Here is a 16,757-nt window from a genome sequence, read left to right on the forward strand (position 1 = left end):
AAAAAAATAAAAAAATAATGTATGTGTCTTCATTCCTCTCTCTCTCTCTCTCTCCTCTCTCTCTCTCTCTCCTCTCTCTCTCTCTCTCTCTCTCTCTCTCTCTCTCTCTCTCTCTCTCTCTCTCTCTCTCTCTCTCTCTCTCTCTCTCTCTCTCTCTCTCTCTCTCTCTCTCTCTCTCTCTCTCTCTCTCTCTCTCTCTCTCAATTCAAGGGGCTTTATTGGCATGGGAAACATGTGTTAACATTGCCAAAGCAAGTGAGGTAGGTAATATACAAAAGTCAAATAAACAATAAAAATGAACAGTAAACATTACACATACAGAAGTTTCAAAACAATAAAGACATTACAAATGTCATATTATATATATGCAGTGTTGTAACAATGTACAAATGGTTAAAGCACACAAGTTAAAATAAATAAACATAAATATGGGTTGTATTTACAGTGGTGTTTGTTCTTCACTGGTTGCCCTTTTCTTGTGGCAACAGGTCACAAATCTTGCTGCTGTGATGGCACACTGTGGAATTTCACCCAGTAGATATGGGAGTTTATCAAAATTGGATTTGTTTTCGAATTCTTTGTGGATCTGTGTAATCTGAGGGAAATATGTCTCTCTAATATGGTCATACATTGGGCAGGAGGTTAGGAAGTGCAGCTCAGTTTCCACCTCATTTTGTGGGCAGTGTGCACATAGCCTGTCTTCTCTTGAGAGCCATGTCTGCCTACGGCGGCCTTTCTCAATAGCAAGGCTATGCTCACTGAGTCTGTACATAGTCAAAGCTTTCCTTAAGTTTGGGTCAGTCACAGTGGTCAGGTATTCTGCCACTGTGTACTCTCTGTTTAGGGCCAAATAGCATTCTAGTTTGATCTGTTTTTTTGTTAATTCTTTCCAATGTGTCAAGTAATTATCTTTTTGTTTTCTCATGATTTGGTTGGGTCTAATTGTGCTGTTGTCCTGGGGCTCTGTGGGGTGTGTTTGTGTTTGTGAACAGAGCCCTAGGACCAGCTTGCTTAGGGGACTCTTCTCCAGGTTCATCTCTCTGTAGGTGATGGCTTTGTTATGGAAGGTTTGGGAATCGCTTCCTTTTAGGTGGTTGTAGAATTTAACGGCTCTTTTCTGGATTTTGATAATTAGTGGGTATCGGCCTAATTCTGCTCTGCATGCATTATTTGGTGTTCTACGTTGTACACGGAGGATATTTTTGCAGAATTCTGCATGCAGAGTCTCAATTTGGTGTTTGTCCCATTTTGTGAAATCTTGGTTGGTGAGCGGACCCCAGACCTCACAACCATAAAGGGCAATGGGCTCTATGACTGATTCAAGTATTTTTAGCCAGATCCTAATTGGTATGTTGAAATTTATGTTCCTTTTGATGGCATAGAAGGCCCTTCTTGCCTTGTCTCTCAGATCGTTCACAGCTTTGTGGAAGTTACCTGTGGTGCTGATGTTTAGGCTGAGGTATGTATAGTTTTTTGTGTGCTCTAGGGCAACGGTGTCTAGATGGAATTTGTGGTCCTGGTGACTGGACCTTTTTTGGAACACCATTATTTTGGTCTTACTGAGATTTACTGTCAGGGCCCAGGTCTGACAGAATCTGTGCAGAAGATCTAGGTGCTGCTGTAGGCCCTCCTTGGTTGGTGACAGAAGCACCAGATCATCAGCAAACAGTAGACATTTGACTTCGGATTCTAGTAGGGTGAGACCGGGTGCTGCAGACTGTTCTAGTGCCCGCGCCAATTCGTTGATATATATGTTGAAGAGGGTGGGGCTTAAGCTGCATCCCTGTCTCACCCCACGACCCTGTGTGAAGAAATGTGTGTGTTTTTTGCCAATTTTAACCGCACACTTGTTGTTTGTGTACATGGATTTTATAATGTCGTATGTTTTACCCCCAACACCACTTTCCATCAATTTGTATAGCAGACCCTCATGCCAAATTGAGTCGAAGGCTTTTTTGAAATCAACAAAGCATGAGAAGACTTTGCCTTTGTTTTGGTTTGTTTGGTTGTCAATTAGGGTGTGTAGGGTGAATACATGGTCTGTTGTACGGTAATTTGGTAAAAAGCCAATTTGACATTTGCTCAGTACATTGTTTTCATTGAGGAAATGTACGAGTCTGCTGTTAATGATAATGCAGAGTATTTTCCCAAGGTTACTGTTGACGCATATTCCACGGTAGTTATTGGGGTCAAATTTGTCTCCACTTTTGTGGATTGGGGTGATCAGTCCTTGGTTCCAAATATTGGGGAAGATGCCAGAGCTAAGGACGATGTTAAAGAGTTTTAGTATAGCCAATTGGAATTTGTTGTCTGTATATTTGATCATTTCATTAAGGATACCATCAACACCACTCTCTCTCTCTCTCTCTCTCTCTCTCTCTCTCTCTCTCTCTCTCTCTCTCTCTCTCTCTCTCTCTCTCTCTCTCTCTCTCTCTCTCTCTCTCTCTCTGTCTCTCTGTCTCTCTCTCTCTCTCTCTGTCTCTCTCTCTCTCTCTCTCTCTCTCTCTGTCTCTGTCTATGCTTGCTAGAGAATGCTAGTGTATTTGTCTTGGTTCCTCTCTCACTCGTGTGTGTGTGCTTCTCCATTCCCTTGTGTGTCCATTACCGTCCAAGCCTGCACCTGGAAGGGAATCTGCATGCATAGATGTGTGTAATAAAGCAGTGCCCTCCAGTACAGGTCACCCTGGGCCAAGATGCCTGCACAGCAAATGACCAGCCATAAAGTGACTGGCAGTAGGTGGGGAGATTCTCATGCTGCAGAACCCCTGCACTGCATGCTGAATCTAATACCAAGTGTCATCGTTCTCTCACCTGGCCCTGTGGTGTATGTGTGTTATATAATGGATAGCAAACCCACGGAGAAATATGTAGTAGTTAAGAGGCTTAAGTTCACCACTAAATCAGGATGGCACTTGAAATGAAGAAGGATTGAAGTGTGTGGGGGGGGTGTTTGCTATGTATGTGTGCACTAAGTCCTCTCTGTGAACAGCCTACAACCATCACAAAGAAATGTAACTATCTCATTGGTCAATATCAACATGACTGCATGTTCACTGTAACAGACACAGTCCCTGTTCCTTCTCCCTACCAACGTCTTATCCTCCACCTTCAGAGTGAGAGACATTAGATGTACGGTGTCTGACTCAATCTGACACGACTGTAATTAGAGGGAATCTAAGGCTTCTACCAAGTAGTGAAACTGCACTGGGAAATCAGTGATCCATAGAGATGACTGCTTCCCGAATCTTACCCTATTCCCTACATAGTGCACTACTTTTAACCAGGGCCCACAGGGCACTACATAGGGAATATGGTGCCATTTGGGACGCTGTCGGCCATGTACTGATCTACTGTTCCTTATGTAACCTCAGCCATATGTCCTAATGGATGGCTTTAAACCCCACTGGTATTATGAGAACACTGGCCTGGAGGATGGATCTCATAGGAGAACATGGAAGGTAGGGTTAACATTGGTGTTTCATGACCACTCTTGGGGTTGTGTGCTTGATGTGTGCTTGCCCTGATTTTCATAGGATAGGATGTAGCATAGCCTACAGTGCCTTCGGAAAGTATTCAGAGCCCTTCCCTTTTCCACGTTACGTTACAGCCTTATTCTAAAATGGATTGAATTTGTTTGTTTCCTCATCAATCTACACATAATACCCCATAGTGACCAAGCGAAAACAGGTTTTTAGACATTTTTGTAAATGTGTTAAATTAAAAAAACATACAGTTGAAGTCGGAAGCTTACATACACCTCAGCCAAATATATTTAAACTCAGTTTTTCACAATTCCTGACATTTAATCCTATTAAAAATTCCCTGTCTTAGGTCAGTTAGGATCACCACTTTATTTTAAGAATGTGAAATGTCAGAAAAATTGTCACGAGAATGATTTATTTCAACTTTTATTTATTTAATCACATTCCCAGTGGGTCAGAAGTTTACATACACTCAATTAGTATTTGGTGACATTGCCTTTAAATTGTTTAACTTGGTTCAAACGTTTCGGGTAGCCTTCCACAAGCTTCCCACACTAAGTTGGGTGAATTTTGGCCCATTCCTCCTGACAGAGCTGGTGTAACGGAGTCCGGTTAGTAGGCGCTTTTTCAGTTCTGCCACAACTGTTCTATAGGATTGATGTCAGGGCTTTGTGATGGCCACTCCAATACCTTGACTTTTGTCTTTAAGCCATTTTGCCACAACTTTGGAAGTATGCCTGGGGTCATTGTCCATTTGGAAGACCCATTTGCGACCAAGCTTTAACTTCCTGACTGATGTCTTGAGATGTTGCTTCAATATATCCACATAATTTTCCTTCCTGGTGATGCCATCTATTTTGTGAAGTGCACCAGTCCCTCCTGCAGCAAATCACCCCCACAACATGATGCTGCCACCCCCGTGCTTCACGGTTGGGATGGTGTTCTTCGGCTTGCAAGCCTCCCCCTTTTTACTCCAAACATAACGATGGTCATTATGGCCAAACAGTTCTATTTTTGTTTCATCAGACCAGAGTACATTTCTCCAAACAGAACAATCTTTGTCCCCATGTGCAGTTGCAAACCGTAGTCTGGCTTTTTTATGGCAGTTTTGAAGCAGTGGCTTCTTCCTTGCTGAGTGGCCTTTCAGGGTGTGTCGATATAGGACTCGTTTTACTGTGGAAATAGATACTTTTGTACCTGTTTCCTACAGCATCTTCACAAGGTCCTTTGCTGTTGTTCTGGGATTGATTTGCCCTTTTCGCACCAAAGTACGTTCAACTCTAGGAGACAGAACGCGTCTCCTTCCTGAGCGGTATGACGGCTGCGTGGTCCCATGGTGTTTATACTTGCATACTATTGTTTGTACAGATGAACGTGGTACCTTCAGGCGTTTGGAAATTTCTCCCAAGGATGAACCAGGCTTGTGGAGGTCTACCTTTTTTTTCTGAGGTCTTGGCTGATTTCTTTTGATTTTCCTATGATGTCAAGCAAAGAGGCACTGAGTTTGAAGGTAGGCCTTGAAATACATCCACAGGTACACCTCCAATTGACTAAAATTATGTCAATTAGCCTATCAGAAGCTTCTAAAGTCATGACATAATTTTCTGGAATATTCCAATCTGTTTAAAGGCACAGTCAACTTAGTGTATGTAAACTTCTGACCCACTGGAATTGTGATACAGTGAATTATAAGTGAAATAATCTCTGTAAACAATTGTTGGAAAAATTACTTGTCATGTACAAAGTAGATGTCCTAACCGACTTGCCAAAACTATAGTTTGTTAACAAGACATTTGTGGAGTGGTTGAAAAACGAGTTTTTCACTCCAACCTAAGTGTAAGTTAACTTCTGACTTCAACTGTACCTTATTTACATAAGTATTCAGACCCTTTGCTGTGAGACTCGAAATTGAGCTCCGGTGCATTGTGTTTCCATTGATCATCCTTTAGATGTTTCTACAACTTGATTGGAGTCCACCTGTGGTATACTCTATTGATTGAACATGATTTGGAAAGGCACACACCTGTCTATATAAGGTCCCACAGTTGACAGTGCATGTCAGAGCAAAAACCAAGCCATGACGTGGAAGGGATTGTCCATAGAGATCTGAGACAGGATTGTGTTGAGGCACAGATCTGGGGAAGGGTACCAACAAATGTCTGCAACGTACAAGGTCACCAAGAACACAGTAAACTCCATTATTCTTAAATGGAAGAAGTTTGGAACCTCCAAGACTCTGTCCAGGCAGCCAGCTGGGAAAGATGAACAAAGCAAAGTACAGAGAGATCCTTGATGAAAACCTGCTCCAGAGCGCTCAGGACCTCAGACTGGGGCACGGTTCACCTTCCAACAGGACAACGATCATAAGCACGCAGTCAAGACAATGCAGGAGTGGCTTCGGGATATGTCTCTGAATGTCCTTGAGTGGCCCAGCCGGAGCCTGGATTTGAACCCAATCGAACATCTCTGTAGAGACCTGAAAATAGCTGTGCTGCCTGCTCCCCATCCAACCTGACAGAGCTTGAGAGGATCTGCAGAGAAAAATTGGAGAAACTTCCCAAGTATAGCTGTGCCAAGCTTGTAACATCATACCCAATAAGACTCTATGCTGTAATCTCTTCCAAAAGTGCTTCAACAAAGTCCTGAGTAAAGGATCTGAATACTTATGTAAATATCATATTTCAGCTATTTTTATTGCATACATTTACAAAAATGTCTGTAAACCTGTTTTTGCTTTGTCATTATGCTGTATTGTGTCCACCTGTGGGTTGATGAGGGAAAAAACGATTTAATCCATTTTAGAATAAGGCTGTAACGTAACAAAATGTGGAAAAAGTCGAGGTCTGGATGCTTTTCGAAGGCACTGTATGTGTAAATTATGGTTATTGATGCGTACTACAGAGATTACAGCTCTGTCTGGAATTATCACGTTTGGGGTGTGTGCGCGCATGTGCTCTCCAACATGTTTTTTGTGTGTTTGTCTACGAGTGTGTACTCAGTCTCATTGTGTGTTTTGGCTGTGTGTACATTGTGGTTCTTGAACGGTACAAAGTGGGTTATCATCACAGTATTTCAGGCCTTAATTCTTATGGCATAGAGTACATAGAGCGATCTCATCATGTGTTCTGTACCCTACCTCCTTCCTGTACCTTCCCCTCCACAGTAATGCCAGGCCACTGGTATTAATTAGGTTAAATGAAGTGTTTCCATTAAAGCTTTATATAGCGATTGGAGAGGACTCCCTCTTAGCTTATTTATTATTTAATCAAATCTCTCCGGGCCCAAAGTGGAGCACGCCGCGCGACCCAGGCAAAGACGCACGCACGCACACACACACACACACACACACACACACACACACCATTACCACTACCACTCCTGGCTGGGGAAGGAGGAAGTCGCTCTCTCTCAAACTTTTTTAATTAGATGAATAAATCTTCCGCCGGCGGCCGGAGCGCTGACAGGCAGGCCACGGCGCTGCACAGCCGCAACTACTGCAACTGACGTGGTGCGCTACTACGGTAACACGGCCGTCACGAGCTGTACCTCTGGGATAGATTGGGGGGTTGGAGGGGTGGGGTTGTTTATCTGATCTGTACCTCTGGGATAGATGGGAGGGTTGGGGGGGTAGGGTTGTTTATCTGATCTGTACCTCTGGGATAGATGGGAGGGTTGGGGGGGGGGGGTAGGGTTGTTTATCTGATCTGTACCTCTGGGATAGATGGGAGGGTTGGGGCGGTAGGGTTGTTTATCTGAGCTGTACCCCTGGGATAGATGGGAGGGTTGGGGGGGTAGGGTTGTTGATCTGAGCTGTACCTCTGGGATAGATGGGAGGGTTGGGGAGGTAGGATTGTTGATCTGAGCTGTACCTCTGGGATAGATGGGAGGTTTGGGGGGTAGGGTTGTTGATCTGAGCTGTACCTCTGGGATAGATGGGAGGGTTGGGGAGGTAGGGTTGTTGATCTGAGCTGTACCTCTGGGATAGATGGGAGGTTTGGGGGGTAGGGTTGTTGATCTGAGCTGTACCTCTGGGATAGATGGGAGGTTTGGGGGGGTAGGGTTGTTTATCTGATCTGTACCTCTGGGATAGATGGGAGGGTTGTGGGGGTAGGGTTGTTTATCTGACCTGTACCTCTGGGAGGGTTGTGGGGGTAGGGTTGTTTATCTGATCTGTACCTCTTGGATAGATGGGAGGGTTGGGGGGGTAGGGTTGTTTATCTGAGCTGTACCTCTGGGATAGATGGGAGGGTTGGGGGGGTAGGGTTGTTTATCTGATCTGTACCTCTGGGATAGATGGGAGGTTTGTGGGGGGTAGGGTTGTTTATCTGGTCTGTACCTCTGGGATAGATGGGAGGTTTGGGGGGGTAGGGTTGTTGATCTGAGCTGCCTTTGAGGTGTTTGTTTGATCACAACACACATTACGCTGCCCCCCCACACACACACACACACACACCTCCGACCAATACACACACACGCACACCTCCCTCTCTCCAATACACACACACACACACACACACCTCCCTCCAATACACACACACACACCTCCCTCCAATACACACACACACACATCTCCCTCCAATACACACACACACCTCCCTCCAACACACACACCTCCCTCCAATATACACACCTCCCTCCAATACACACACACCTCCCCCGTTCAGTAGCATTGGTAATGCAGTGGAGGAGCTCCTCCATGTCACATTTCTGTAACGCTTCAAGCTCATGGGCCACAGATTACACTGATTACACAGATTACGCAGATTACACCGATTACATAGATTACGCTGATTACACTGTTTACACAGATTACGCTGATTACACCGATTACGCTGATTACGCAGATTACACTGATTACACTGATTGGTGTGTGTGTTTGTCATGTATGCGGTGCCAATGTGTGTGAACGTCTGCGTGAACGTCTGCGTGTGTGTGGCGGACACCATCGTCCCCCCGTTCCCCCGGGGCACATGCTGAAACATCACCTCTATCAACCTGGCTCACATCAAAGGGAAACGACCACAAGTCCTCTGTGTGTTACGGGTGGAGTAGCATGTTCATTACTAGCAATTATAGCATTGACTGCTTGCTTTTAGTGTTGCTTTTCTCTGCCATCTTTGAAATAATTACTTTTTTTCATCAATCGTTGAGAATGTTTCCATGTCCAGCCCCCCTCCACACACACACTTGCTGTGCAGACGAAGGGGCATTATTTTTTATTGAGTCAGTGTATAGACCTGGTTGTTACATTGCCCAAGGCCCAAGGGGAAATCAATGGGAATAGGATGTCAACAAATCACCATGTAATTTCAACATCGGGCACTTTGCTAAACTAGCTGGAGTAAGCGATCTGCACTCTCTTCACACTCTCTCTCACGCACACACATCCCATACTTCTTCACACACACTCCGAGCCATCAGCCCTGACAGCTAGCCATTTGTTACTGCTGAGCGCAAATCACTCGACTAGTGATTGCAGTCTGAATCCACACAGCCTGACGCTCTTATCATCCTCTTCAAAACGTGGACATTATCCACCGCCACATTTTCTGGAATCTCCACCTAATAGTTCTCCCATACACGATAATGGGTTGATGACTGGTAAACACATGTCACAGAGCACAATCTCTTTACTCACGCTGTTTTGGTTATGACTGTCTCCACTGATGGTAATGCTGGTAGAAATAGGATTATTTAGCATTTGTGACATGGTGCTAATGCAGTGGAAATTACTACAGGAAACGGAGATGACCAATTTCCCCATGGTGGTTACTGCGGTCGGGCGTCCACTTTGGGGCAGAGCGCTGTATGGCTCAACAGTGCTACATGGGATATGAGCCAAATAATAACGCTGTTGGCATCTAGTCAAAGGGCATGTTTGTAGAAATTGATAATGTCTCCCGGTCCCTTATCGCTTGTCCTTGGACAAATCGCTGATTTAATGTGACGTTATTGGTCAAAGCATTGTAGTGGAACTATCACCTTCACCTATCCAATCATGGTAGATCAGTGATTACTGCAAGGAAGAGATGCGCGTTCCAAGTACTTTACATTTATTTTCACAGTATTCCAACCAGGCTCTATGCTAACAGGAATGGACTCAATGTATTCAAACAGAGACCAGAAGTGAAGCAGTCCATGCTCCTCCTCTTCCCTCTCTCTCCCCGCCCCCTCAGGCACCCAGCTGGAGAACCTGATGGAGACCATGAGGGCAGAGATCGCCGCCCAGCCCCCAGTGGAGGGCTCGTACGCCGCCCGCCGAGGGGACTATTGCATCGCCAATTTCTCCGCCGACGGAGAGTGGTACGTGTTTTGTGTTTCTGTCACATGGTGCTGCAATGTCTCCCTTTTAATGTGTAGTAAAATACCTGACCCTATGTTGAGGTCCTGGAACTGATCTTTCTGTTAAAGAGAGAGCTATTGGTCCTACAATCAATCCCCTTTCCTTATGGCTAGTGCCCAATCAATCCCCTTTCCTTATGGCTAGTGCCCAATCCCCTTTCCTTATGACTAGTGCCCAATCAATCCCCTTTCCTTATGGCTAGTGCCCAATCAATCCCCTTTCCTTATGGCTAGTGCCCAATCAATCCCCTTTCCTTATGGCTAGTGCCCAATCAATCCCCTTTCCTTATGGCTAGTGCCCAATCAATCCCCTTTCCTTATGGCTAGTGCCCAATCAATCCCCTTTCCTTATGGCTAGTGCCCAATCAATCCCCTTTCCTTATGGCTAGTGCCCAATCAATCCCCTTTCCTTATGGCTAGTGCCCAAGTCGGGGCTAATAGTTGGCGTTTGGGTTCAGCCAAAATGTACATTAGAGGATCGTATTAGAGCAACTGATAAGCTCCGCCCTTAACCTGGATGTGAGTCACCCACACCCTCTCTAATTGGCTTTTTGTCTGGGCCTGTTCTTATAGAGACCTTTGATGTTTGTAAAGGCCAGGTATCAACTCTCCAAAATACAAGCGTCCTACCTATTTATCTACCCTTTGTTTATACTGTTTCTGATTTTAAATCTGCCCAGCGATAAAAGGGACGTCACAAAGTCATGGCTCCTGAACGGCCCTGGTTTTTAAGAGGGCCCCTTTTAGAACAGAGCTTTGTAGAGGTGTTGAGCCCTCGTCAACCCAGCCGGTACACCGGATGTTGCCGGTGAAGTTTACAGATGGTGGCGGGGACAGATGGTAGTCACGGAGGCGAAGTGCGTCGGGTGGGCTCCACCGGGTGTCTGCTATGACTTTGGGCCCCGTCAAGGAGGTGACTGAGAGAGAGACGGTGGGAAGGAGGGGGAGAGGGAGAGAAGGGAAATGCCAAACTGATATTAAAAATAGAGACTCACCCCTCCCTAGCCAGGTGGACAGCTCATCATCTCCCTCCCCCTCTCCCCTCACTCAACTTCTGGGAACAAAAACTTTTAAGTTTTCGCATCCGCCAGCGATACTTGAGGAGAGTTTTCAAAAGAGCCATCTGTGAGATGCAGTGGCTGGAATGTTTTTTTTAATCTTCTTGTTCACTCGTACTTCCTAATCTCCCTGTGGCTGTTTTGTATGGAGAGCACCAGTCTATTGTTACTCCTGTTTTGTATGGAGAGCACCAGTCTATTGTTACTCCTGTTTTGTATGGAGAGCACCAGTCTATTGTTACTCCTGTTTTGTATGGAGAGCACCAGTCTATTGTTACTCCTGTTTTGTATGGAGAGCACCAGTCTATTGTTACTCCTGTTTTGTATGGAGAGCACCAGTCTATTGTTACTCTTGTTTTGTATGGAGAGCACCAGTCTATTGTTACTCCTGTTTTGTATGGAGAGCACCAGTCTATTGTTACTCCTGTTTTTTGTTTTAGTGTTTCTTCCGGGACCTGTTGTTCTGTTATTCTGTTCTGTTGTTCTGTTCTGTTATTCTGTTATTCATTGAGGTAATTGCCAACCATAGTGAGTGTTGTACTTCTTTATTCTGAGAGGGAGGGAGGGAGGGAGGTAGGTTTTCTGGTTTTATTAAAGACTAATTAGGGTTGGGTTCCTGTTGAATGCAGCCACTGAGGAGTCTGTCATTCTTTCTCTCTCTCTTTCTCTCTCTCCTCTCTCCTCTCTCTCTTTCTCTCTCCTCTCTCTCCTCTCTCTCCTCTCTCTTTCTCTCTCCTCTCTCTTTCTCTCTCCTCTCTCCTCTCTCTCTCTCCTCTCTCCTCTCTCCTCACTCCTCTCTCTCTCTCCCTTCTCTCTCTCTCTCTCTCTCTCTGTGTGTGTCTGTCACTGTTTGTCTGGCTCTCTTTCGTCACTTTCTCTCTCTCTCTGTCTGTCTGTCTGTCTGTCTGTCTGTCTGTCTGTCTGTCTGTCTGTCTGTCTGTGTTTGTCTGGCTCTCTTTCGTCACTTTCTCCCTGGCTGTTTCTCTTTCTGTCTCTCTTCTCTCATCATTCTCTGTCTTCTCTCTACATGTCTGTCTCTCTCTCCCCTGTTGTGTCCACTCCACCGTTGCCTAATTGTTAGTAGCGTTTGTTTTCTCCTTCTGTCCATCCTGTCTCTCCTCTCCTCCTCGGGTTAATGCGGGTGATGTGGGCCACAGTGATTGACAGGCTCTTTGACTCGCCTCTCCCTCCCACTGAGCTATCCCACAATGCACTTCACCAATTGGCTTCAATACCTTTTCTTTTTGATTATCTCTGTGCTTTTCTGGTACTATAGGCTTAGATTGTAGACGTAAGATTTCTCACACACCTTGAAATGAACAAGTCATACAGGCCAATATAATTCCCTCTGTTTCTATACAGTGGCCTGTCTGAAATGAAACATTTCAAATCCCATAGGATCTCTCTCCTCAAAGACCTTATCAATACAGACATATCCACCACCACACCAGCTCTCCTGGGAAATAAGAATGGAATGATTTACTCATCTCTCTCCTTTCTCTCGTCTTCTCTCACTCTCTCATCTTCTCTCTCTCTCATCTTCTCTCTCACTCTCATCTTCTCTCTCTCTCCTTTCTTTCTCTCTCATCTTCTCTCATCTTCTCTCTCTCCCCTTTCTCTCTCTCTCTCTTTCTCTCTCATCTTCTCTCTCTCTCCTTTCTTTCTCTCTCATCTCTCTCTCTCCTTTCTCTCACTCTCATCTTCTCTCATCTTCTCTCATCTTCTCTCTCCTTTCTCTCTCTCTCCATCTCCATCTCTCTTCTTTCTTTCAATTTTCACCTTTCTTTCTCTCTCTCATCTTCCCCTCCATCTGTTCCTTCACTTACCTCTCTAAAGGTACAGAGCCCGGGTGGAGAAAGTTCAATCGCCAGCAAAGGTCCATGTGTTCTACATCGACTATGGCAACGTGAGTACCTTTATAGCTCCATCCCTCTCTACGTGTGTGCCTGCCTGTGTGTTTGTGTCCATGTGTGTGTCCCTGTTCATGTGTGTGTGTCCCCGTTCATGTGTGTGTGTCCCCGTTCATGTGTGTGTGTGTGTCCCCGTTCATGTGTGTGTGTGTGTGTGTGTCCCCGTTCATGTGTGTGTGTGTGTGTGTCCCCGTTCATGTGTGTGTGTCCCCGTTCATGTGTGTGTGTCCCCGTTCATGTGTGTGTGTCCCCGTTCATGTGTGTGTGTCCCCGTTCATGTGTGTGTGTCCCCGTTCATGTGTGTGTGTCCCTGTTTATGTGTGTGTGTCCCTGTTCATGTGTGTGTGTCCCTGTTCATGTGTGTGTGTCCCTGTTCATGTGTGTGTGTCCCCGTTCATGTGTGTGTGTCCCCGTTCATGTGTGTGTGTGTGTGTCCCCGTTCATGTGTGTGTGTGTGTCCCCGTTCATGTGTGTGTGTGTGTCCCCGTTCATGTGTGTGTGTGTGTGTCCCCGTTCATGTGTGTGTGTGTGTCCGTTCATGTGTGTGTGTGTGTGTCCCCGTGTGTGTGTGTGTGTGTGTGTCCCCGTTCATGTGTGTGTGTGTGTCCCCGTTCATGTGTGTGTGTGTGTGTCCCCGTTCATGTGTGTGTGTCCCCGTTCATGTGTGTGTGTGTGTGTCCCCGTTCATGTGTGTGTGTGTGTCCCCGTTCATGTGTGTGTGTGTGTCCCCGTTCATGTGTGTGTGTGTCCGTCCATGTGTGTGTTCCCGTCCATGTGTGTGTGTTCCCGTCCATGTGTGTGTGTTCCCGTTCATGTGTGTGTGTGTGTGTCCCCGTCCATGTGTGTGTGTTCCCGTTCATGTGTGTGTGTTCCCGTTCATGTGTGTGTGTTCCCGTCCATGTGTGTGTGTTCCCGTCCATGTGTGTGTGTTCCCGTTCATGTGTGTGTGTTCCCGTTCATGTGTGTGTGTTCCCGTCCATGTGTGTGTGTTCCCGTCCATGTGTGTGTGTTCCCGTCCATGTGTGTGTGTTCCCGTCCATGTGTGTGTGTTCCCGTCCATGTGTGTGTGTTCCCGTCCATGTGTGTGTGTTCCCGTCCATGTGTGTGTGTTCCCGTCCATGTGTGTGTGTTCCCGTCCATGTGTGTGTGTTCCCGTCCATGTGTGTGTGTCCCCGTCCATGTGTGTGTGTCCCCGTCCATGTGTGTGTGTCCCCGTCCATGTGTGTGTGTTCCCGTCCATGTGTGTGTGTTCCCGTCCATGTGTGTGTGTCCCCGTCCATGTGTGTGTGTCCCCGTCCATGTGTGTGTGTCCCCGTCCATGTGTGTGTGTCCCCGTCCATGTGTGTGTGTTCCCGTCCATGTGTGTGTGTTCCCGTCCATGTGTGTGTGTTCCCGTTCATGTGTGTGTGTTCCCGTCCATGTGTGTGTGTTCCCGTCCATGTGTGTGTGTTCCCGTCCATGTGTGTGTGTTCCCGTCCATGTGTGTGTGTTCCCGTCCATGTGTGTGTGGGTCCACATGCATTTGGAGCTGACTTCAGCTCGACAACGACAAGTGTAGTGGTAAGTAGCCATCATTAAAGAACTATCACTTGTCTTTTGAAGGATGGTCCTATGTCTCCTCTGGCTCAGATGATGCTCTATCAGGTTAGCATCGAGCACCAGCCTAGTTAATGGCCAACTGTGGCCAACTCTGTGGCTGAATGCGATTCACTTGAATCACTTTCCGAGAATCAAAATAACTTTAGCCGTACAGCGCCATCAAGCAGGGCATCAATCATGTCCTATGTAGTTGAGGCTTTGTTGTTTCTGTCTTCAGAGCTCCATATTCCCAGTAATATAATCCCTATCTGAGCTGTTAGTCTGGGAAATGGCTCTGCAGGCCTTCTCTTTCTTTCTATATTCTCTGGATGACGAAAGCTGTGTGTGTGTGTGTGTGTGTGTGTGTGTGTGTGTGTGTGTGTGTGTGTGTGTGTGTGTGTGTGTGTGTGTGTGTGTGTGTGTGTGTGTGTGTGTGTGTGTGTGTGTGTGTGTGTGTGCGCATCTCTGCACATCTGTGTCGTATCACCGCCACAAAGTGGCCCATCCAGCCGACCCTCCCCCCATGGGAGATTACCCATGGTGCAGTGCGGTGCTTTTGTGTGCGTCAGGCCGGTGACCTCATAGCGGGCGCCCAGGGCTGAGTATGGCAGACGCGATGCGTCCTGGCATGTTGCTGGAAGTGTGATTCTCTCTCTGAGCTGGCTGGGAGCCCCCACAACAACTGGGAAGCTGCTACTATGGAGGGCTTTCTCTCTCTCCCTTTCTCCCTCTCTTTCTATGTCTCTCTTCATCTATGTTTTTAATCTCTCTGGCTCTCCTCTCTCTTGTCTGTCCCTCTAGCCTCTATCGCTTTCTCTAACTCTCTCTATCGCGTTCTCTACCTCCATTTCTTTCCTCTCTCTTGTCTGTCCCTCTAACTCTTTCTATCGTGTTCTCTACCTCCATTTCTTTCCTCTCTCTTGTCTGTCCCTCTAACTCTCTCTATCGCGTTCTCTACCTCCATTTCTTTCCTCTCTCTTGTCTGTCACTCTAGCCTCTCTATCGCTTTCTCTAACTCTCTATCGCGTTCTCTACCTCCATTTCTTTCCTCTCTCTTGTCTGTCCCTCTAGCCTCTCTATCGCTTTCTCTAACTCTCTCTATCGCGTTCTCTACCTCCATTTCTTTCCTCTCTCTTGTCTGTCCCTCTAACTCTCTCTATCGCGTTCTCTACCTCCATTTCTTTCCTCTCTCTTGTCTGTCCCTCTAACTCTCTCTATCGCATTCTCTACCTCCATTTCTTTCCTCTCTCTTGTCTGTCCCTCTAACTCTCTCTATCGCGTTCTCTACCTCCATTTCTTTCCTCTCTCTTGTCTGTCCCTCTAACTCTCTCTATCGCGTTCTCTACCTCCATTTCTTTCCTTTCTCTTGTCTGTCCCTCTAGCCTCTATCGCTAACTCTCTCTATCGCGTTCTCTACCTCCATTTCTTTCCTTTCTCTTGTCTGTCCCTCTAGCCTCTATCGCTTTCTCTAACTCTCTCTATCGCGTTCTCTACCTCCATTTCTTTCCTCTCTCTTGTCTGTCCCTCTAGCCTCTCTATCGCTTTCTCTAACTCTCTCTATCGCGTTCTCTACCTCCATTTCTTTCCTTTCTCTTGTCTGTCCCTCTAGCCTCTATCGCTTTCTCTAACTCTCTCTATCGCGTTCTCTACCTCCATTTCTTTCCTCTCTTGTCTGTCTCTCATTTTGCTCAATCTCCTTTTATATAAGTCCCTATTTCTCTTTCTCGTTCTCACATTTTAATGTTGTCTCCATCTCTTTCTCTCTCTTTCCATCTCACTCAGTTATTATTCTCGTCTATCGTTTTACATCAATAATATTCTATTAAAATATCACACTGCAGATCTTCAACGTGTCTTTCCATCCTCATCAAATCGTCCGGCCTAAATTACTGCCCGCTCATTTGCATATAACCATAGAACACATCGTATTTGATCTTAATTTCCACATTTACTGTGCTATCAAACTATATGGCTTAAATAAATCTCCCATTTTTCCTGTCATTAATATTATGTCTTTGTGTGGGCAGTCCAAACATTCACCTGTTAAACCATGGGTCATTAAGGCTTACACATGTCCTCTACTCTCTGATGGTGTCCCATATTAATTCCACGGGCCCAGTGTGTGTCTGTCTGTGCGTGTCTGTTTGTGTGTCTGTCTGTGTGTGTCTGTTTGTGTGTGTGTCTGCGTGCGTCTGTCTCAAGGTGCCTCACGTCCACCTACCTCACTCCAAACTCACGTTTCTACTACCCACTCATTCTGTGTGTGACCTAAATCCTGTGTGTGTGTGTGTGTGTGTGTGTGTGTGTGTGTGTGTGTGTGTGTGTGTGTGTGTGTGTGTGTGTGTGTGTGTGTGTGTGTGTGTGTGTGTGTGTGTGTGTGTGTGTGT

General features: G+C 46.1%; 1 protein-coding gene across 1 annotated transcript in view; it reads left to right on the plus strand.

Moving 5' to 3' along the window:
- Window positions 1–16,757, plus strand: part of snd1 (staphylococcal nuclease and tudor domain containing 1) — a 351,126-nt gene that overhangs the window by 292,724 nt on the left and 41,645 nt on the right. Inside the window, exons 19-20 of the mRNA XM_071332224.1 lie at window positions 9,659–9,785; window positions 12,719–12,788. Of these exons, the coding sequence (XP_071188325.1) occupies window positions 9,659–9,785; window positions 12,719–12,788 (197 nt within the window). The remainder of the gene's footprint in view (window positions 1–9,658; window positions 9,786–12,718; window positions 12,789–16,757) is intronic.

Source organism: Salvelinus alpinus, chromosome 11 (genome assembly GCF_045679555.1).
Source record: "Salvelinus alpinus chromosome 11, SLU_Salpinus.1, whole genome shotgun sequence".
NCBI lineage: Eukaryota > Metazoa > Chordata > Actinopteri > Salmoniformes > Salmonidae > Salvelinus > Salvelinus alpinus.